Raw genomic sequence first — 22,987 nt, forward strand, 5'->3', positions numbered from 1 at the left:
GTCAAGTCAACATGAGTTTCATACTTTAATACATAAAGTATGTATGTTATATAGGGTGGTGTAAAGTTAAGAAAGAATAAGGTGGGGCATGGCACATTAAAGATTGAATAATACAGGTCTCTGTCCATCAAAGGAAGTCTAGTGAATGTCCAATGGTTGAAACACTGATGTTGGTGTTGAACAATTATCATCATTTAATGTCACAGCATATATTGAGAAACAGCTAACTTCCTACTTTTCTAGTATTCAGTAAGATTGGAAAGTTATCTTTATCTAAGAAAGACCCAATGCTTATGGAATTACACTTATTAATAAAATATATTAAGTCAAAAGTATAAAATTTGTAAGGGAAATAATAATTTTTTTTTTCGGGAGACTAATATACACAAAGATCATATCCACCTCCACCAAATGAAATCAAGATCTATTTAAGAACAAAACTATATTTGTAAAGAGCATGTATTAACCTTCTCGCCAGGTTTTAACAGAACTCTGTTCCAAATGAGTATTAGATTGTAGTGACATTAATGCCGACATTTTATGTTGATTGACGATTCAAAAGTGTTTTAACAGCCTATTCCAATAGAGAATATTTTAATTTGAATAGCAGCATTCGTTGAGTTATTTTATATTTAGTTAGGCAAATAAGAGGAATCGAGTCAGTGAAGATAAACATAAATGCATTGCAAGATGGCCTGCCTAAACCTGCTACATAGGTCATCAGCCCCAAACACCTTATCTGGCCACAGTCTTTAAAATATAGATACGGCACTGGCACAGTGAATTAATGGAATATTATTTGCCAAACAATACACAGGACTGATTACCATGGCGCCTCAAGGTTTTGGAATGACGACCACAGATTGGCAATCGCAGCATAGAACATCTACCTACAAGGTAGACAAATGGAGAAGAACTCTGGATGTAAACCACTTCCAAACAAGCAAAGTAACGTTCCTTTTCATCCACAGTAATGATTTAATTTTTAATGATTTTACACTTATTGATCCTAAATATGAATATAACATAACATAATAAACGTTATATCAAGAAAAAAAAACTTTTACGACATATTACTTGAATGGATATTTTGAATGACATGACATTTGACAATATAGATTGTACCAAAGAATAACCAAGGGGCCATAGATAAATAAATATCTAATTAAAATAATGATAAAAAAAAAACAAAAACGTGTGTAGTATAAATTTTATTGTACTTCATTTAGTAAATAAACATATACAATAAGAGATTGGTGTTAAAGACTTAGGTTTATATAAATTTTATAATAACATGCGATCTAAGTATAATTTGTGACATAGGCCATCCGATCTACAAATAGAAGTAACGCAAAATGACATTACTTCAGTTCATAGGTCGCCGCACGTTAGCTGTTGGAAGAGTTGAATAAATTTAACTACATTTAAAAGAGTTTGTATATAAAATAATGTATAAAAAGAGCACATGTTTGTCCTCAAAAAAGGCACATATATTTATTGTTAGTAAATATGAGATTACCCGTACTAAATCGTGGCACAATAATTTAAAGGCGCTGCAGTTTGTAAATTTTTTACATTGTCGATGTACTTAAATATCGTACGGGTGGAAGTTTATAAATTATCCATTTTTTATTTTTATTTATTATTAAATATATGAATATACAACAGATCTATTTTATCCTTTTTTATGTATTAAAAGATCAGTCATTGAGAGCTTCAGACTATTTTATTGAGATTCTAGCACCTTTGTCTGAAGATTCCAATAATATTTTATATACTTTAATAAAGGTTAATATTTTATTTCTTTAATACTTTTCCTCTCTCCCGCCCGAGGCTCTTGGCTTTCATGAAGTCGGTCACTATTATGGTCCCAGAATTAAATTTAACTTCGCTCACTTCACACTAGCCCTTACACTGGATTGAGAAGAAGTTCCTGTCGTTCCTCTCCCCTTAGACGCTTGGGTGGGTCTCATGAAGCCTGAAGTTCTGGGTACAGTTTTAACGGGAGGCCTCGACACACCGACTGAGCTGCCGCTGGATGAGGATCTGGACGCGGGCATCCGAGGCACAGGCTTTGGAATAGGTTTCGGAGCTACTTTCACGGGGGCAGGAGGAGCTCTTTTAACAGTCGCGACTGATGCTGAGCTGTTCAAAGAACTTCTAGAACTGCGTAAAGAGGCTCTGGACGTTGATCTTTCGACTCTTAATGAGCTGGCTCGTTTCGCAAAGCTTCGTTTAGGGTCTATTGGGGTCCTCGGTGGCGGTTTGGTCTCTTTGGTGGGTATTTTCTTTGGAACTTCGGATGATTTCTCTAGCTTCGGGATTGGAGATTCACAGTCAATGTTGCAGCCGGATGAGGCCCCCTGAGATGCGCTTTCCGAATTCAAACTCTGCGTTTCCTCAAAGCCCTCATCGTTCAACTCGTGTTCGCTTTTAACTTTTGGAATTCTTGGCGATATCGTTCTTTCCGTAGGTGTTGATGCCGGAGCCTTCTCTAATCTTGCATTCATAGATTTCCTATATGTATTCCTTGACCATACTCCAGTAGGTGTTTCTGTCGGTGACTTCAGTTCTCTGATTGCCTTTTGTACGTCTTCTTGATTGATTGATGTCTGTCTTCTCATGCGTGAGTACGGTAGGGACTTAGTTTCTTTGGTCGGGGTTTTTTCTGTGCTTTGGCTTTTTAATCTGTCCTGCCAACGTTTAAGTCTGCTTTCTTTTTCGTCTTTTGTGACATCTTCGATTGGCTTGGCAACTTCTTTCGAAGAGTCGACGGCATAAGAAGCTTGTACTTCTAGCATTGACGGCCTGATCACTTGAGTTTCTGCAACCAATTCCACCGGGCTTTCCACTTTCTTTTCTTCTTCAGGTGAACTAGCCTCTGTGTTTCTCTTATACCGCCTTGTTCTTCTAGCAGCTGAGAATCTATCAAATTGTCCATCTCCTAATATCTCTTGACACAAGTCCCTCATCTCCGCGGAAGCTTTTTCACTTAAGTTTGGTTTGATAGGTGTAGGTGATTGGAACTTTCGAGACGGTTCTTTTTCTGGGGATGGGTTCCGGGGAAAGAGTTTCCGTTGTGCTGGGGGTGTTTCGATGTTATCCGAGTCAATTTCAACTCGGTCGGTCCGATTTGGCTTCGTCTCCTTCTCGCTTGTAACTTTGATGTCGGGCAGTTTCCTTCGTTCTTCTTCTGTGATGGACACCAGAGGTTGGGGCGCTTCAATATGTTGCCGAGATCTCTGTCTTCTGAGTCTTCTCATTTCTTCATTCTCCTCCGTCTTTCGCCACGGCACTCTGTTGTCCTTTTTCGGTGGTTGCACATCTTGAAAATAAAGATATTATTAAAGCAAATCTCTAAACATTATAAATGCCTATTTAGAAACTTATTACGAGGTATGCAAGTGTTAGCTGCGTAAAATCATTAACGGTTTTCTGTGCATATGAATATGTAGAGCAGACTCCCGTCTTTGTCACTAGATAAGGACCATAGTATCTCAGAGCAAGTCAATTTTGACCAGGCAGGTCTAAATTGGCTTCCATAAATATATATCCAAGAGAACAAGTTTGCTTCTAGATTTAGTTTAACACATTTTTATTGAACTAGAGTAATAGAGACATTACAAGATTTTTAAGCTGAATAATTGAATAATATCCATATCGGTTATGAAATATCTTTTGTACTTATGAATGCCTGTATTAAAGACACTAATTATTTAGTTGGCAAAAGCTAGGGACTGGATTAAATAATTTAAGTTTGTATAAGGTCAAAGAAGAATAAGTTAAGGAAAATTAAGAAGATGTAGAAGTTCACCTTCGACAGCCTCGAGCGCGCGTACAACGTCGCTGTCGGGTAGAACAGCGGGCCGCCAGTCGCGTCCCTCACCAGCGCCCTCTGCTAGCGGCTCCAACGTTGCGCTGCGCTCGCTCTCTGCACACAATGCGAACGAACCGGTTATACGCACGTTAAGAAATTCGACGTGTAACTGTCCAAGACATCCATCTAGTCACTCCATGAACACCCGAAGCCTTTTAAGAACTTGGGGACTTCCCAATCCGGTGAAATAGTAGTATAAAGCGGCTAGAACTGAGGCTGAAAACTCTAGAGGTTCTTTATCCTTAAATTGGATTTTTTTAAATGACCCTCGTTATTGGGGAACCCTCGTTCACCCCTATCTTGGGAGAGACAAGGTTTTTTTAACGATTCAATAACTTTTTCACTTCCATTTATATTTTTTTAACTTTCCTTTTTTCCGTCACGATTTAAGTCATTCCTCTATTTTCCTTCATAATATCTCATATTCCTTTGGCTTACAACTCTTCTATGCATCACCTTTCTTGCTTCTCTTTCGCTCCTAAACTATTTCAGTAGGTTTCTTTTATACGACAGAACAATTCTTGTCTTTAGTTATTTTATTGTTAGTTAGGGGGTATCCCCTATTTGTATATCCAATCACATTTCTAATTTTTTAATGATTTTTTAACAGTTAGACTAGTCGCCCTTTGCGCAGTCTCTAAATTGAGGAGTCTGTACCGGAGTGAGAGTCCAAAATAAAAGCAGATGGAAGTTAGTTACTTCTTGATGTCGAGAAAAATTAAAGCCTGTGGTGATCATGCCAGTATATTTAAATATATACAGAGACTATTTACAATTATGACAAGAACGCAAAGGTAGCGATTTCTTTAATAATATAAATGTACATATATTTTAAAACTATTGTAATATATATGAAAGAGGTCTATGTCAAATACTGGATATCCTATACTTGCAATGATGATATTGATAAAAAGTATACTGCTTCCAGGTCTGTATATACCTAGGAACCTACCTACCTACCTAGAACCCTGGTATTCTTGGAATTTAACTGGTGCACATAGCGTGTACTGATAAAGAGACGTACCGGAGTCGTTTTCCAAGGAGCGCCTGTTGAGGTGCGAGCTGGCGTTTGTGTTCGCGTGCAGACGGCGTGCTCGTTCTCTCAGTTCGGCGTCACGTCGCTCCTCCTGGCTGTTAGCCCGTAGCCATGACTCTATCTTCTGCCTCCACTCTCTGAAATAATACGAAGATTAACTTTTGTCTTATACACACCTCAAACTTAAAATATATGAGCCAATTTTTACTATTAAAAAAAAACTCCCCAACGCTAAAAACCCGTAGAATCAATCCTGAATAATCATAATCATATTTATATCAGCTGAAAGAGACCCTCTGCAAGGCATAAGCCTTTTCCAAAGATTGTCAAAATGACAGTTCGTGCACTGCCCGCATACAGCGACCTCTACTCTATGTCGTCGCTCTACCTAGTGTGAGGCCTACCAACGACGCATCTCTCTCTCGAAAACCTTTCGACCTCAATAATCGAACAACATCCCATCGTCATGAGAAGACGGGGACTATTTTTATAGTATAAATTTTCCACAGGCTTTATTATTTGCATTCTCATCTTTTTTCATTTCAATGTCATTTGCTCATTCTTCTTTTAAACATCAAAACATTTTCATTTCTTTCATATATCGTCTCACTTACATCGCCTTCACACCTGAATACTACAGGCTTACTTTTTCATTCGTATTTAAATTTTAAATTAGTTTTACATTCTATTACGTATCATTTAATTTTTGCTTTCTTATTTTTCCTAACGGTTGTTCACTGTCAGAGGGCCAAGAAAAATGTAGCCATATGACTTACTTTGGTTTAGCACCAGCTGTACCAGTACTGGACGCAGTTGAAAGAGAGGGTTGAGTGGTGTTGGTAGGATGGGCAGGGTCAGGAGTGACGGGTGTGGAAGGAGGTGCAGGTGATGCGGGAGACGATGCCCGTTCTCTTTCCCTCTCCGGGATGTCAAGGCGAGCGCGTGTTGCTCCCCGTCGGGACCATGACCGATCTGAAAAAAAAAACATTAAGAATTTATCATAAATATAAGCAACTACTTAAAAGAGATACATACAGAGTAATTAAATATTGGTTTAAAAGTCTTAAAAGGAGTATATATAGCTCATTTTTTAATAATAAATAGACAGCAGTATATTACAGATAATAAATATGAAGGTATTGCAGCGCCATCTATCGTGGCAGCAGAGTGGACTGGCTGTGAGTGAAGATAGCTACGAGTCGCTATGTATGTGCTACGCGCACGGTCCGATATTAACTTCACTTCCCTCTCTTTTTTCTATTTATCGCCATTGTTTCAAACGTCACATTCTATCTACTTACTTGAGACGGGCATTACGTGCCTTTATTACATTGATAAATAATTACTTAAACGTTTTTGTCAAAATTTAAGTAACACCATTCATTGAAGATGATCTCTGGCTGTTTTACCTGCACAATAATTGGCCCAGAGTTCACAGTAGTAACTGATTATTAAACAAAAATCAACGATATATATTTGACAAATGATTATATATGTAAAAGCTTTAAAGGGGCATATATATAGCTCATTTTTCAGCAATTTTTAGGCACACGTATTGACAATCGGTGTACATTGATTACTATGTAATAGGTTATTTTAATTAATATCTTTTATTGGAATACAGACCAACAACTTCTAGCAGTACAAACTCTGCAGGGATAGAGAGTAAATATTTGAAACTAATATATAATAATTCAAATTATGAAAACACTTTTTCTTACTATTAGGGGGAACGGAAAGTAATGTCGTTTCTGCGCATGTTGATATTTAATTGTCATTTAGTAGCACATTACGTAAGTACTTGGAAGACGTTGTATACTAGATGTCGAATGATTGTTGATAACCAAGGTGAATAAATTGTTGATCAGATATAAAAACTTGTTACAAAATGGAGACATGAATTTAACTTAAACGAAATTACTTTCCGGTTTCCACAATATAATACACTTAATATATATAGAGAGAAAATGAGCTATATTTACACTTCAGAAGAGGATAAAACCTTCTGTATAAATGCTGTGCAAAATTGTTAAAACCTTGTGCATTATCTGTGGTAGGCTGCAGTTGTGTGTATAAATAATGATGGTAGTGTGAAGTATTATAAAACAGGAGAGTAAGAAGAGACAAAGACAATCAAGAATGATTCCTATTTTTTTTTTAATTTCACCAAAAGTCAGGCTAAATTTACCGATGGAAATATGTTTTTTGGGTACCCTCAAATTGAAATTCTAGACCCATATTGAGTTTTAAGTAAGCTCTTCTGTGTAGTCAATATATGGAGGGTCAGTCTAAGTGACCTTAGATATTTGATATTCCAATACGGTGGTAGCCTGAACCAAGGCTCTCGAGGGAGTCACTTTGAGGGAGGGAGGGAGATGAAAAGGTGGTGGGGGTAGGCGCCCTAATAGATGGCCTGACGACTTAATCAAGATCATGGTAGCGATTTTAAAGTGAAGCCTATGCCATGCAGTGGACGACTATCTGCAGATATATAATTAGTAAAAATTTGAAATAGCTCTGTCGATGTTCCAGAATTCTATATTTCTATATTTATACATGTTCCATTTTTTCGGCAGATGGATCCTAAGCCACTTTCTGCTCCTAATGGATCCGCATAGGTTGAATGAATTAGTCCAAGAATTAGAAATTGACGTTTTTAGAGCCAGTCCATGTGTTAATGCGCATTCTCTGGTTCTCGAATTTAAAATATTTTATGTATGTATGTATGTTTATATATATATATATATTTATATATATATATATATATATTTATATATATATATATATATATATATATATATATATATATATTAACACATTGTTACACACCCTGTATATGGTATAAAGTAGGTTGAGTAACTTTCTTCGATGTAGGATTTCGATCCTTTTTTACGTCGACACTGTCTAAATCGTGCTAAAGACGGAAACATGTGATGGCTTGAATTTGTTAAGTCGCCTATTATAGTGTAACCAGTTTTTGAGTTTCGTTAATAAGTAAAAATAAAATAAATATAATGAATGAACCATGCCTATATACAGCTAAGTAACTGTCGAGTTCTACACTGTGTGTGCAAAAGACCTGAGTATCATAAGGCAAATAGCATTGGTCAATGACGGTAAAACAGTCAAAATCACGATCACGAAAGTGTCAATCGACTTGAGAGGTAGTTACCGAGGCTACCCCAAGCGCTTCGCTCACGCATCTCGCTGGCAGCAGGTGAGGCGTGGCGAAGGAATTCCATTAGGCCATCCTCGTCGTCAGCTGGACTTGCTCGACTGCGTCGGCGCAGGCTGCCCGTTGGAGTTACATCTGGAAGGGAATGATCTATTTGTTGTCCGGAAGTTACTACCCATGGTACGTAGGAGAATGAGAAATTATCATCAACATCGAAATAGATCGCTTTCTATCTGTTTAAGCCACTAGACGCCCACAACTGGACTGCTCTCCCACATAGATTATTAGTAGGACCAGTTCGGAGTTGACTCCAGCGTCTTCCAAGGACCTTAACAAGGTTGTCTGTTCTTTTTGGGTGGAAATATCATGCTGTAATCTCCACTCCAGAACTTTAAGGCGCCGTTGGGCTGACTGCTATTTTTAAACGGTTTTATTTAGTTCGACCCGTACGGAATTTGTTTATTTGGGTCAAAATTAGAAATCGAAATTTAAGCACCTCCCCGTTGTCAGATTAATCCGAAATTTGGTACACACATTTAATTTAGATGACAATACAATATAATAAAATCAATAACATTATAAATCTAAGATGGCCGCCGAAACAAAATAGCGGATTACATATTTTTCCTTAACTCCCTCAATATGGGTATCAAATGAAAGGGCTACAGTAGTAAAACACGATGATTATGTCAAAATTTAAAATTCAAGATGGACGCCGTTCCAATATGGCGGAATAGGTACATATATTTCCACAACCACTACAATATGGGTACCAAAAAACCGTTTAACTTAAAAGTTTTTTAAATGTATTTATAATTTGTCAACTCCAAAGATTAACTTTATAGAGATACTAACATAATCATTCGTTTAAAAAATAATTTTAATAACAATTGTTCCGTATTTTAGACTGTGTGCACAACCCCGTTTATTAAGATCAAGACAATTTTGATATTAGGTAATCGACTGAAGTGATAGAATATTTCTTACATCGTACCTACTACAAACTAGAATTAATTACTAAAATAGCCACCCACATCTCGTCTATCGGTTCGTGTTCATAGTATTAAAAATGTAATACGGAAAATTCTAGAAATCAAAGAAATGGCAGATTGTTCGTTGTTCACGAATAAGATTCAAGTAAAATATCAAATAATTCCAAATTAATTTTTGACTGTTAGAACACTTGTTAAAAGCAGAAATTTCAGAAGCAACGCATGCACCAGTAAACAGAAGTAGAAAATTAGATGTGCTTGGTGTGAAGTAAGCATTTTCAAGATTATATACTACATAATATATCTGTGATATCATCACAGATATTAAATCAAATTATACAGCAATAAATTTTAGGGTAAAAAAATTAAAAATATGCAAAAAAAGTTTTTTTTATAAAGTCTATACTCTAAAACCTCTTTTTATGACCATTTTTATGCCACATATGTAATTTTTTTTAAATTGGATTGAAATTGACTAAGTTATTAATGAAAAAAATAGTTGGCAATATCTTGTATACTCTGTGTATTGTGATTTAAAACTCCCGCGCATTAGGAAGGCAGGTATTTTTTTTCTTAGGTAGGTACGACTATCTATGACATTTGGTAAGCGTCTGTTTGTCAAATGTTGAAATATCATTTGGCTTTACCAAAATTATTTTAAAAAAATATTCTGTATCTCAAACGCATCAAGTTTCGTTTGATCGATGTCATAACGCATTATTTTTTTGCGACTTTTTTTAATTTACATTTTAAAAACACTTTGTCAAGTTTCTTTTGCTTACAAAAAAAAAGTTTTGTCCTCTATAGGCTTGTTGTATAAAGCTTTACCTCTGATATGGTATGTCCATATCACCGCACAAAATCAGGTTTGAGTGTATTTATTAGTGATAAATATTCCGTCTACGTAAAAGTTAATTCCATCAGTTTATATATCTCTCTACTCGTAGAAATATTTAACAAATGATGATAAAATATGTTTGAATAATATTGAATATTGTAGTACATACCAGGTGATGGTGATGGGTCGTGAGATGGTTTTCTCAGCGAGCGTCTTCCAAGACCGTTCCTGATGTCCAAGAGTAGGGACTCCATAAGAGATTCACACTCTGATACTGGTGTACTGCACATACTGCCAGCTGAAAAGATTAATACATATACAGGGTGATAGGTTATAAATATAAAAGCTTTAAAAGTTTGAATGTGTAGCCAATTTGCCGACAAGTACAAGTAGGTATAGTTAAAATCAATGTTTTCTGAAATAATAAATAACTCAATGATAATATAGTAAGAAAAAGCTTTCAAAAATCAGGTTGTTATACGTTTATTATGTATATATAGTGTTATTTAAACTCCTCTTGTAAAATGTATATTAAAAGACAATTAAAAGCAATATGTGTGTGTATATATATATATATATATATAAATTGTTTTTGTCCCTGAATTTTTGGTTCTGCCAGATGTCAGATTTTCAGAGTGATTAATTTATAAAGGGTGTATTATTAACGCACGGTATTTCTGGATACTATGGTGAAAGTACTTTTTTATGTAAAATTATTTTTGGGCGTTCAAATTAAAAACACCGATAATAATTAGGCTGCATTCATTGAGTAGCTGCCACCTTTGCGTTATGGTCAAAATTATAAACACCCTCTATAAACATGTACATGTAATCTCATTCGAACACATCCATTGAAGTCCTCGCTGAATAAAGGTGATTGACGACGGATGTAACTTTAAAATGAACTATACATTCGACGATTTTTTTGAAATGCTTCGAAGTTTCCAGAACGTATGTGCAGCGGTGCAATTACCAGCTCGTGTCTTGGCTGCATCTCTTGCCGCGTCCCGTGCACGTCTCCTGGCCGCAGCCTGTTCATCATGAGCTCGTCGTCTCTCGTTATCAGCAACAGCTGCACGGAACTTGGTGCAGAACGACACGAATGTCTGTGAACAGAGAAATCGATGTTTACAATTATTAGAGAGTCAATAATATAAGTGGTAGAACAAAAAGTTGCGCCTGCACTGAAGAAAAATGATAATAAATTTATATAAAATATGCGATGGAACTTTCTTCCCTAGCTATAAGATGTTATGATTACAAAAAGAGAAAGAGTCTGTAACTCTTATAATTACTCACTCTCACTTTCAACACTTCCATTACATATCTATCTTCAGACTATAGACACCTACTAGTATAGGCCTCCTTCAAAGATATCTATTTGCCCACAGGGGCGGGTAGTCGATTGCAGTGTGGTATTATGGTATGCAGAAGCTACTGTATCTCTTCTGGAAACATGTGAGTAGTGGCATTCCTATATAATTCATGCAGTGTGAATTGTATAAGTGTTTATTCCGGAAATCTAACTCGCGACGTAGTCTAAGTCTCTGTCCTCTGTAAGAAAAGGATCAATATATAGCTACTTCCACTATGCAGCAGTAGTCGTGCAATAAAGTGCACCGCCCGCCAGTCCGCTGATAAATGCGCATGCGGCAGGAGTAATGTTACACCGATTAGTGCCAAACACAGAGTCAATGTCAATGAAACACGTGTTGAGTGATTTAATGGTGGTAGTTGTGTAATTTGCATTGTTTGCCGCATGCGCATTTATCAGAGGGCTGGCAGGCGGTGCACTTTATTGCACGACTACTACTTCATTGGCGGAAGTAGCTATATATTGGTCCTTTTTTTACTTAGGATCCACTTCCGCAAAATAACGACTGAATCCATTAGATATCTCTGTCCTCTATCGGTGGTCTTTCGCCGCTCCTATATCCTATACCATGTAGTTAAATATATATGAAATTTAATAAAAATTTGTTGTGAACTTGCATTAAATATCACAGTACGAGTCAAAAGAAAAAACATAGAGCATGTAATTGTTATAATGAAAGATTTTCAACATTTTCTTTACCTTAAAGCAATCTTCTAGTTTAAATGAAACTGGATCTTCGCAGAAGAATTCCGCCAGCTGTTTCCTCATGTTTTCAACTTCCTCCATGTCTTTGTTGAGTGCAGCCACTTCGGTTTCTGCAACCTAAAGTTAATATACATTAGTATGTTTATCTAACAGATTTATTTTAACCAATAACTGCAATTGTAGTATAAACCTTCTTGAATGTCATCGAATAATTCCATCGATTCTTAAATCAAGACGATTTGCGGCAGGATCGTTTCCCTTTTGGAGGAGGAAGAGAACCGTTTCACTTGCGGTTTTGTTACAAGCTAGTAAGTAATGTAATTAAGTTTAACAAAATCGTGTAACAAGAAATGTGGTGAGGAATGGGAGACGATAAGTGAACGTAATGTTAATAAATGCTGTGAGAATTATAGACAATATGAAGGATGAGAGAGAGAGAGTGATGGTCAAAATTGGAAGGTTTGTATCCCTGTTCCAAATTTAAAATGGGGGAAAAAGGGGCCCCCAATACTGAGGGCCATTATGAAAAATTCAAGACGGTTAGCGACACATATTTTTTGCTTAGGACTTTAATATTTATTATTTTAAAGATTCTATAACATATTCAGGAGATATATAAGATATATATAGTTTAATAATATCTTAAAGGATGGTTACATATCCGCTGAATAAGATCAAAACAAACGCTAGGATCATATAGTTCAAAGAATTAATATAATTGATTAAAAACGATTAAAGCAACTTATTTAATTATATATTACCTGTAAGAAATCACCCATTTGCTCTTTTATGTCCAGCTGCGTGGTTGGAAGTTGTATGTCTCTCTTCAAAGTATTGATCCTTGTTTCCAAAGTCTTTATCTCGTTGGTAATCTGTTCCACGCTTGCTTTTGCGGCTTCTTCTAGAACTCTAATATCGTCAGCGAAGTGAACCAGCTCTTTGTTTTTACGTTCAGCTTGCTGAAATTGTTTAAATCGGATATTATTATATTGTGTTAGCGTTCCATAAATACATAGATTAAAATTTAAATAATAAAAAAAACAAATGAAAAGTCTCCTGTTTCTTTTTATCTTACCACACCTTGGGCAATGAGGTAGTTACACTGGTAGCCAACGCTTAAATAAGGCGACTGGCACACTGGCGCCCAAAGGTTAAATGAAGGTACATTTACCGGTACAATATTAGCTTCAAGTTATAGAGAATTTTAGTAGTAAAGAGAGATTCTCTATCCTGAATGAAGTCAAAGACTCTTGTGTAATTCTGAAGAAAACCAAAATAGTGTTCCATACGGAATGATATGGAATATGTTGATAAAGTTACACAGCTATCTATGCATCTGCAGGAATATTCTCGAAAGTTCTGACATTCTATTATTTACTATTTATTTATTTATATAAACACTTAGAACGAAGATAATCTCTACCAGTTAACTATTAGACGGTGTATATATAAATTAATAAAGGTATATGAAACAAGATAATATTATAAAATAAGAAAAATGAAATAAAAAAGTAAAATCAATAGAGAAGGAAAATCACATGAAAACAACTTGTATAAATATAATTATAATATATAAATATACCATAATATAGTAAATGCCTACTTGAATAAAGATATATAAAGTTTGAAGAGCTTTTACCATGGCGAGATAGTGTAGTAAGTTCATTCCAGGGCGGTTGGCACGGATGTCAGAAAGCTTCTGCAGCGATGCCAGCCTTACGCCCGCCGCGCCGCCTGCGTAGCCGCCCGCGTTCAGGAAGTTGCCAGCGATCAGTGCCAGGTACAGCACCTCCTGTAAACACGATACCATCATCATTTATTACAAAGAATTTGAATGGAAATTCACAACGACCCATTAACAATATATTTCGTATTTATACTGCAATTTTTAAATAAACGGTAGCAGTTAAGGTTTTGATCGTTGATAGAAGATACAGGCAGTCTTCAGCTGGTACCATTTGAAGTCTTTGAGGTAGACCTGTGTCCAGAAATCGACGTCCTAATGTGTAATGACTAAAATGATGTAAAAAAAAGGACTAATATTTAGCCACTTCCGCACATGCAGTGGTAGTCGTGCAACAAAGTGCCCCGCCCGCCAGCCTGCTGATAAATGCGTATGCGGCAAACAATGCGAATCACACAGCTGCCACCGCCAAACCACTCAACACGTGTTTTACTCCTCCACGGGGCATCTTCACGAGTTATGTTACACCGATTAGTGCCAAACACAGAGTCACGTCTGATTCCATTAAATATTTAAAATGATAATGACAAAGAAATACTTGCATTATGTATTAATATTAACAAACTACTATATACGTAATTGCAACTCAAAAATTAGCCCACACACAAAAACGGTATTATTACTTGTGGCGTCCGAATTCATATCCACGTTAGAATTTAAATTCGAACGCGTAAGATTTATTTTAAACACAGTATTGTGATCTTATTGGCCAATACGAAGCGTTCTTAAATGAAAGCTACAAATTAGTTAAATATTATCAATTTTGGATCATGTATAGTTATCACATTGTATGTTAAACTGAATAGATCACCTGAATGGCTCTTGAAGACATCAGGTCGTCACCAGCGACGAGTATAGCATTGATGGCACTCTCCAAATATCCAGCCGTAGAGGGCCACTCTTCTTTTAAAAGCATGCATTCTATGCGGAGTTTGTAACTGAAATTATTTATTTATTTAGACACACAAGCATACACAAGTTAAAAGTACATTTTAAGTTACCTTGTAAATAATGGTTTTGTTATGTGTTCCTTTATAGGTGATACGATATTAAAAATTTATTATATTTAAGATTGTGGAAAGATCAGAACACATCGAAAAATAAATACATTTAAAAAACTTTTAAGTTAAACGGTTTTTTGATACCCATATTGTGGTGGTTGTGGAAAAATATGTACCTAGTCCGCCATATTGGAACGGCGTCCATCTTGAATTTTAAATTTTGAGATAATCATCGTGTTTTATTAGTGTAGCCCTTTCATTTGATACCCATATTGAGGGGGTTAAGGAAAAATATGTAATCCGCCATCATCGTTGTATCGGCGGCCATCTTAGATTGATAATGTTATTGATTTTATTTTATTGTATTGTCATCTAAATTAAATGTGTGTACCAAATTTCAGATCAATCTGACAACGGGAAGGTGCTTAAATTTCAATTTTTAATTTTGACCCAAATAAACAAATTCTGTACAGGTCGAACTAAATAAAACCGTTTAATAATATTAAAAAGGAATCATCTGGATTATGACTTTAGACACCAAAATAGTTCTTAATTTGAAAATGTTATCTCCGCCGCACAGTCTTCAAGGCTGTGTGTTTAAAAACACTGAATATTAAAAATCTGTTACATACAGTCAATTATTAAGAAGGTTTCTAAAGATTCTACAAGAGCCGTGAAAGGTACCGATGGCTGGCAAATGTTCAAATATTCTGCTATAAGAACACATCCGTGAGATAGGAAAGTTTAGCAATGAATTTCAGAGGATGGATTATTTATTTAAACTGCTTTAAACACATTTGCCATTATTAATTAATATATTGTAATTAGCAGCATCTTTTCGGGATATTTCTATGAGATCTGATAATGAATGAGGAGATGCGTAGACAAAGGAACTGCATGACTGCCCAGCGGACTGGCAATTTTAAGTGGCAACAGGTAGACCTTTCGCAGAAAAAATGTCTACTAGGTTCTTTTGATCCGGTGGACTTAAGACCGTCAATCGTAGCATATATGTCAACCTACAAATTGGAAAGGCTGGGTCAAATGGTCCTTTCCAAAATCTACGAGGGAGGCTTATGTCCAACAACGGACATCCTATAGCTAAAATAATAAAGACGATGATTGGTATTATATATACTTTATATTGTCATTTATTTTTTTAAGATTTTTTCTGCAATAATTGTTATGTTTACGTAATAAAATATTACAGTTTATTCGAAACGAACTGTTCAGAAGTCTTATGAATATCCCAAAAAAAAAACTTACTTTGGTAACTGAATAAGTTGCAGAAGGAACTTCTCGGCATTTCCCAACTTCGTGACGTCACCGGTGAAGGCTTTTAACATCTCACACTCGTCGATTTCAGGTAAGATTTTCAGTAGGCCTCTCAACTTTTCAGTGCCGATATCATCGTGAGAACCTTCGCGGATTAGCTGGATTATGTCGTCGTTGGAACTGCAGAAAACATGACATCCATTTATAAATTAAACTATTATTTTTTAAAATATTATTCCTTTTTTAAGAAAAGGACTTATATTTAGCCATTTCCGCACATGCTGTAGTAGTCGTGCAACAAAGTGCACTGCCCGCCAGCCTGCTGATAAATGCGTATGCGGCAAACAATGCGAATCACACAACTGCCACCGCCAAATTACTCGACACGTGTTTCACCCCTCCACGGGGCATCTTCAGGAGTTATGTTACACCGATTAGTGCCGAACACAGAGTCACGCCTGATTCCATTAAATAATTTCTGTTATCTAGGCAAGCATATCTATATTATGAATACCAATTTTCGTTGGTCAAGTTTTTTGGAAACATAATTTTTTTTAAATAGTAACACTATTGTTAATGTGTCAATGTGAATTGTCAAACCATCTCTCTACCGTAATATACTCGGGACAAGATGGCTGCTTCTTATTAAACTTTACCAATATAAAAATTCGTGTTTTACAATGTGATAACATGACAACGACCTTACCGGTTTTTATGGCAAAAAAAATGCAATTTCCAGTGATATTAACCATAGATAAATAAATCGAAATGAATGTTGCGGACGCCATTGTGCAGAGGGGCATTTAAAATGTTTAGCCTATATGTTATTCCAGATCATTCTAAAGTTCTTTGAACCTACCTTCGGAACTGCTTGAGGAATATGTTAACGTTAAGACTCCTCTTGCCGTCCAGAAGTGTGATTTCGGAAGATTCTTTTCTCGGCTTCCTCTCACCGGAGCTGTCGCAGATGGGGCTTCGTCCAAGCCTTGGAGACGATCCAGCTGAGCCCGTCGGCTGGATCTAATAAAATAAACTTGATTAAACTATGTAAGAAAAGGACCAATATTTAGCCACTTCCGCACATGCAGTGGTAGTCGTGCAACAAAGTGCACCGCCCGCCAGCCCGCTGATAAATGCGTATGCGGCAAACAATGCGAATTATACAACTGCCACCGATAAATCTCCGTTAAATCAGAGTCGCACTCTGTGTTTGGCACTAATCGGTGTTACATAATTCCTGAAGATGCCGCGTGGAGGGGTAAAACACGTGTTGGTCCTTTTCTTACTTAGGATGGACTTCCGCAAGGTAACGCCTGATTCCATTAAATATTGATTAAACTAGTTGAAAAAACATTAATGACACTAATATGCCTAATTAAGGCTACGATGATGGATTAGTCCTAAAGGTGTTTCATTATCGTCCATTGGATGTCCGTTGGTGATCACAGGCCTAAAAGTTTGGTCACAAAGGTTTCCAATGAGACCATTTGGAAGTCACCTGCATTCAAAATCTTTCCGTAACCTTAAAAAATTTTGCCTCCACCATATGGATGGACGTCGTACTGTGTTTGGTAGTCCGTGGTTTGACCGGCGTCGTTATTTCCAGCCAACTATAAGTTGGGAGTCTTCTAAGTAAGCATGTACTTTCGTAGAACTCATTATAACTTAACATCAGGGGAGACAGAGGTTAAACTCTTCAAAAATCAAAATTTTAACACCTCATCGTACGTAAATATAGCAGAGTAGTGTTCTTCAATGATTATTTTCTGATCTGTTTTGTTTTGTGTCAAAAGATTATGTGCTTATTTTTAGCTTTAATTGTAAATAATTTATAGCTTCAATATTTGATAACTTTCATTTTTTATGCAATGCATGCTGTTCTTATAAAACTATTTGTATCTACAGTTATGTACAATGTTTTGTACTGTGTATACAATGTTAACTTATTATTCCTTGTACAATATTTCTATAGCACTTAAAAATATCATAGAGAAATATTAAATAAAATTCTTTCTATCTACAGAGATAGAAAGATTTTTATTTAACATCTGAGGTGCAAATCACGCATCTAACTCTGTAGTTATTACGAGATTTGCACCATAGTTACTATAAAGCAAAATCTTTAATAAAAATGAAATCAACGTGATTACCTGTTGACAAAACAATCCTTCTATTTCACTCCAGTCCAGCTCTGCTTTCGGAGAGTGCTTGTGACTCGACGCCACGATCGCCCAAATGTTGTTTTGACCAATTACCTGAAAACGAAAATATGTTTTTATCCTCATCTGCTATACCAAAACGCAAAATCAAAATTCAGACTTTTCTTGTGAGATTGAAACATTAAAGTGGGGCGTTGTTTCATCTCGAGTTCACGGAGAACAGAGAGAAGAGAGAGAGTGAAGCGTTTAGTCCATCATATCTTCAACATCTTATTCAACCACCATATTTCCCTTAATGTATTTTCTTCTTTCTACTGTTCACATTTCTCTTCTGTAGCACACGGCTGATTTTATTTTAACAATGTTTGATGTAACATGTATCACTTAAGAATCTTTACTAATAATTAGAAAATTTTTAACGAAATGCAGTTATTAAAATTTATATAACGAACTACTGAAGGTTTTTAAGTAATAATTATTTACCGCAACTATTAAAGAATTAGTAGCTTTTTCCTTTAATTTTAGCACTGAAATCTAACATTACATTTAAATAGTCACGAAACGGAAGTTTTGAGTTTCATTTTGAGTCCATTTTGAAATTGCCTCCCTTTAATAATCAAATTGTCCTCCTGTAGAGCGTGAGACCTACGCTAGGAAACACTATTCTAGATAATTATTATATAAATTTCAGATGTCTACGAAGCTTACTTTGCTGTTAGGAATCTTGTTCCAATTGATCGTCTTCATTTTGGTCTTCGGAATAGGTGTCTCTTGTTGCGGCAGCTTCTCCAGCGCTGCTGGTGGTGGCACTGGAGGTGCGAGGGGAGTGATACCAGCAGGTGGTGGTGGAGGAGGTGGCCCTCGTGGGGCCAGTGGTGGAGGCGCAGGTGGAGCTGGAGGTGCCATTGGAGCTGTAACATGGTACGGCGTTGTGATAATTCTTTATAGTATATATTACATCATCATCATTAGTTAAGTATTGGTGTCCACAGCTGGTCATAATCCATATATTTCTAATAGCACCCGTTGTAAGCAGTCTGCAGCGACTCCCTGATTTTCGTCTGTCCAACTCGATTGCTGGTCTGAAGTATTCATTTGATGACTCCAGTAGCCATCTACTTTGTACGCTGTTATATTGATAATGATGCCAAAAATTAACAAGCTTAATTTAAACATTACATGAGGTAAATGCTTTTGCTAAAGTTGGTTTGTATGAGCCTAGAACTCTACAATGGTAGCATCTCAGGTGATAAGTACAACTCCAGGAGCAGACTCAGTATTCACATCTGTTTAATAGATTTAGAAAGACGTATTTACAATGAAGTTGCCAGGGTCGGAATTAGATTATTACTTAATTGGTTCAGATCACTAGTTAACAAGTGTATCGAGTGAGTTTTAATTGTCCAGGGAAGGACATAATATATCTATGCACTTAATGAAAGCCTGTTAAGTGATTTTTATTAATCCAGGGTCAGCCTATTCATGCCGTGTCTACAGACTTGTGGTCGCCAGTCTTCCACAAGTGTTTCTCGCCCATTTCCACTTCAGATGAGCAATTCTTCGAGCTTCGAACGGGTTTTTTGTACTGTTTATTCGGTTAAGATTAGTGTTCTGAAGGTACCTGCTGGTGGGGCAGGCGCGGGGGGCGGCGGTGGTGGGGAGAGTGCACGTTGAAGGCTCTGCTTTCGGCCGGCGCCCGACGTATCTCTGTGTTGGCACATGCATCCTACTTTCGCCTGGAAGTATAAATAGAGCTTTAAATGTCGAGGAATCAGAAGCAAGTGTCAAGAAAAAAAATGTAAGGGAGTCGCTATTAGTTTTTAAAGTACTTGAAGCAATAAATATGTACTTGTTAGTATTTTGATAGGTATTACATGACTGGTATACATATATCATATACAAGTATTCAGAGGATGGGCAGCAGCGTCCTCTGCATACCATAATACTACATTATGATCGCCATCCCACCAGCTAGGCGTGGCGATTTTGGTAAATCTCCCCAAAGATATCTTTGGGAGAGGTATATCCCTTCCTGTGTGCTTTTAGAGGCTGATGAGCCATGATGGTTGGCACAGTTAAAAGTAATTTAATTTTCAATTCAGCAACTTGTAGCAAAACTCAATGAAATAAATATGTACTTTGCCTGTACTGCTGCATGTAAATAAAATTATTTTATGGAATTGCATATACGCAAAACAATTATTTGTCAGAAAATCACTTTTTAGTACATAAGCACTTTATTACAATGTCAGTCGATAAATGACTACTGTAAGGTATAGGCCTCCCTCAAAAATCACTGTAATAACCGCTCTTACGAGGGCCGTATTACAAGACTTCTCCATGTCGTCGGTCTACTTAGTGTACGCGTACATAAACACTTACTTGTACACTTGGCGCTCTAAGTAACTTGGCAGCGTCCTCTCTGCTCTCGAGGAGCGTGGCGCGATGCACCAGTGTCTCAGCGGTATCCCAGACGATGTCACTGACCGGTTCCTTGGGATCTATTCGTAGCAAATGCTGCAGGATGCTAAGAAATGGAATCTCTTGTGGTGTATCTGCAACCTGAGAAGCAAAGGGTAAAGTTACAGGATGATAGAAGACGGAGAAAGAAGCCATATCTTCTTAGAGTTCTGCAAAAAAGTTATAAGTGACGTAATTAAAAGAAGTATGTCCTAGTCGAGTAAGAGTAGAATAAGGTATAAATTGTCAAATCATGGAACATAGACAAAAGTAAATATAAAAATAAAACATAAATAAGAATGTAAAAAGTAGTATTCTAGAGGTGAACTCGAAGTAAGGAAGGAAAATAAAGTATAAAAACGAATGAACGATAGATGCGTGGAGCATATATAGGAGGAAAGAAGATGACGGTAAAAAAAATTATTATATTAAGTGAAAAACTTATTAAGGAAACTAATGATCTTGTCCAAAACGGAAGGTGTACTGAAGGTACCTGATAATGGGGGCCATAAAAGAAGGGTAAAGTTATTTTATTTAGGTTATAGCTGCCATACTGCAAATCAATGCGATTTTCTTCGCAAAACAGTGTTTCATACCGGTTAGGACAGAGAAAATTGAAATTAGATGCAGTACATCCTAATTTCAAAGGGCTGTCATTGGAAAAGCTTTGGATATGTGCAAAAGTGAACTACACCTTGCTATATATAGATAATGAAGGAACATCATCGAGCATTTGCAGGTGCTAGACATTTGCACCTGTTAAAACAATTTTTACTGGCAATATTAAATAATGTAATCATTTGTGGTGTAAAAACACGACTGCTTTTGTAGACTTGTTCAAAAATAAATAAATAACGTAATAAAGAATAAAAACCAGCAGACAATGAAGGGAAAAATTAAAAAAAAAATTACAACGTGTTCTCCAAAAATGATAAGACATGAAATAGTTATTGGTTGTTATTAAGAATATGGTACAAAATAACGTGTATTTCCAATCAGAGAAGATACAGTATGAATAAAGAAAATTCTGAGCAATAAAAAAGACTACTCAGGATTTACGAAGACCAAATCAGGCTTTGAATTGGACAAGCTAAAGGCACAGAACAATTGAGCACTTTGGCAATTTGGTTTTGTAGGATCTACGTGTTCGTAGATCAAAGCATGAGATGTCCATCTACTAGGCACACCACAGGAAACCGCTAGGTGAAGGTCAGTCCCCCATTTCTGTTGGAAATCTCTAAATATGACATATGTCCAGTAGTTAGCGTTTTATGATTGAAATGACAATGGTGATGAAATTTAGAACCAAAGAAACACTTACTTGTTTGAGTATAGCGTAGAAAACATCAAGGTGGGAGTTTAAATTGATGCCTCCAGGACCCTGGGCTTCATCGGTCTCCCTCTGTTCATCGAAGACATCAAGCTGAACGCCCAGGTCGGGGTGACTGGCGGCCTCGTGCCTGAAAGTGAAATAAGTGAATAACATAATCCGTATAGCATTGTTGCCAATTCGGTATCCAGTGAGCCAAGACAAACTCGACTGAGACAATTTAGTAATACGAACCGGTGCAGTCATTTTGTCATTTAGTTTCGCCCACTGCATTTAGGGTTGATACACACTAATTCGAAATTGCAGTAAGATATTTACATAAATACAAGTTTCAATCTAATCCACATGCGTTGTTACGTCATTTTGCCTTTGGTTCATCATGATCACGCCCACTGCAAGACATAGACTTCCCCATAACTGGTGTTGCTCTGCTCGTATCCAACAACTTCCAGTAACCTTGTATTAAAGTTAAACTACTACTGCGTTGATGTAAGATGATCAAAGAGACGTAATTTGTCAGCATTTTTGAGAATCAGGCTTTAGGGGAAGAGTCTGGGTAAAACACTCGGAGCTGAAGAGCCTTACAGCAAATTTAAGAAGGCTCCATTGTAATAAATTGATATTCACCTTCACTGATAAAGCTCTTCTTCCTACTTCACCAAAATTTTGATGAATCTATCAAGGGTGCTTCGAAAGTTTGTTAGAACTTAATTCTTGTTCTATTTCATTATATATCTTGCTACCATGAATATAGTCCTTCTTATTTCATAGTCAAGGTCATACTTGTTCACTTTCTTTTTCCTTTTCAACCTATGACTATGACTTCCTCTGACCTTAACAACGTCGTCGGTCCATCTAGAGGAGGACCCCACGTTGGGTCCTCTGGTTCGTGGTTACGTGATCGATATCCTCCACTCCCTGCCACTTCAGACGGGTAATTTTCCGACCTACGTCAGTCACATTCATTCTTCTGTGGATCTCTATTATTTCTTGGAATTTAGTAACAGAATTTTCTCTTTC

General features: G+C 36.5%; 1 protein-coding gene across 2 annotated transcripts in view; it reads right to left on the reverse strand.

Moving 5' to 3' along the window:
• Nucleotides 1–1,260: 1,260 nt before the first annotated feature.
• Nucleotides 1,261–22,987, reverse strand: part of form3 (formin 3) — a 141,162-nt gene continuing 119,435 nt past the window's right edge. The window contains exons 8-25 of one of the 2 annotated variants that reach the window (XM_068763516.1): nucleotides 21,959–22,097; nucleotides 20,560–20,739; nucleotides 19,799–19,913; nucleotides 18,886–19,088; nucleotides 18,169–18,273; nucleotides 16,878–17,038; nucleotides 16,010–16,198; nucleotides 14,554–14,680; nucleotides 13,638–13,790; nucleotides 12,760–12,957; nucleotides 11,993–12,115; nucleotides 10,892–11,024; nucleotides 10,088–10,216; nucleotides 8,086–8,223; nucleotides 5,690–5,885; nucleotides 4,902–5,050; nucleotides 3,815–3,931; nucleotides 1,261–3,325 (exon numbers count right to left, since the gene is read on the reverse strand). In XM_068763516.1, coding sequence (XP_068619617.1) covers nucleotides 1,893–3,325; nucleotides 3,815–3,931; nucleotides 4,902–5,050; nucleotides 5,690–5,885; nucleotides 8,086–8,223; nucleotides 10,088–10,216; nucleotides 10,892–11,024; nucleotides 11,993–12,115; nucleotides 12,760–12,957; nucleotides 13,638–13,790; nucleotides 14,554–14,680; nucleotides 16,010–16,198; nucleotides 16,878–17,038; nucleotides 18,169–18,273; nucleotides 18,886–19,088; nucleotides 19,799–19,913; nucleotides 20,560–20,739; nucleotides 21,959–22,097 — 3,988 coding nt within the window. In that variant the 3' untranslated portion in view covers nucleotides 1,261–1,892. Of the gene's footprint in view, nucleotides 3,326–3,814; nucleotides 3,932–4,901; nucleotides 5,051–5,689; nucleotides 5,886–8,085; nucleotides 8,224–10,087; nucleotides 10,217–10,891; nucleotides 11,025–11,992; nucleotides 12,116–12,759; nucleotides 12,958–13,637; nucleotides 13,791–14,553; nucleotides 14,681–16,009; nucleotides 16,199–16,877; nucleotides 17,039–18,168; nucleotides 18,274–18,885; nucleotides 19,089–19,798; nucleotides 19,914–20,559; nucleotides 20,740–21,958; nucleotides 22,152–22,987 lie in introns of those variants that run through there. The other variant, XM_068763515.1, reaches the window with a different exon arrangement.

Source organism: Battus philenor, unplaced genomic scaffold, assembly GCF_028537555.1.
Source record: "Battus philenor isolate CCGP_79_NKW_IND1 unplaced genomic scaffold, ilBatPhil1.0.hap1 SCAF_18, whole genome shotgun sequence".
Lineage (NCBI taxonomy): Eukaryota > Metazoa > Arthropoda > Insecta > Lepidoptera > Papilionidae > Battus > Battus philenor.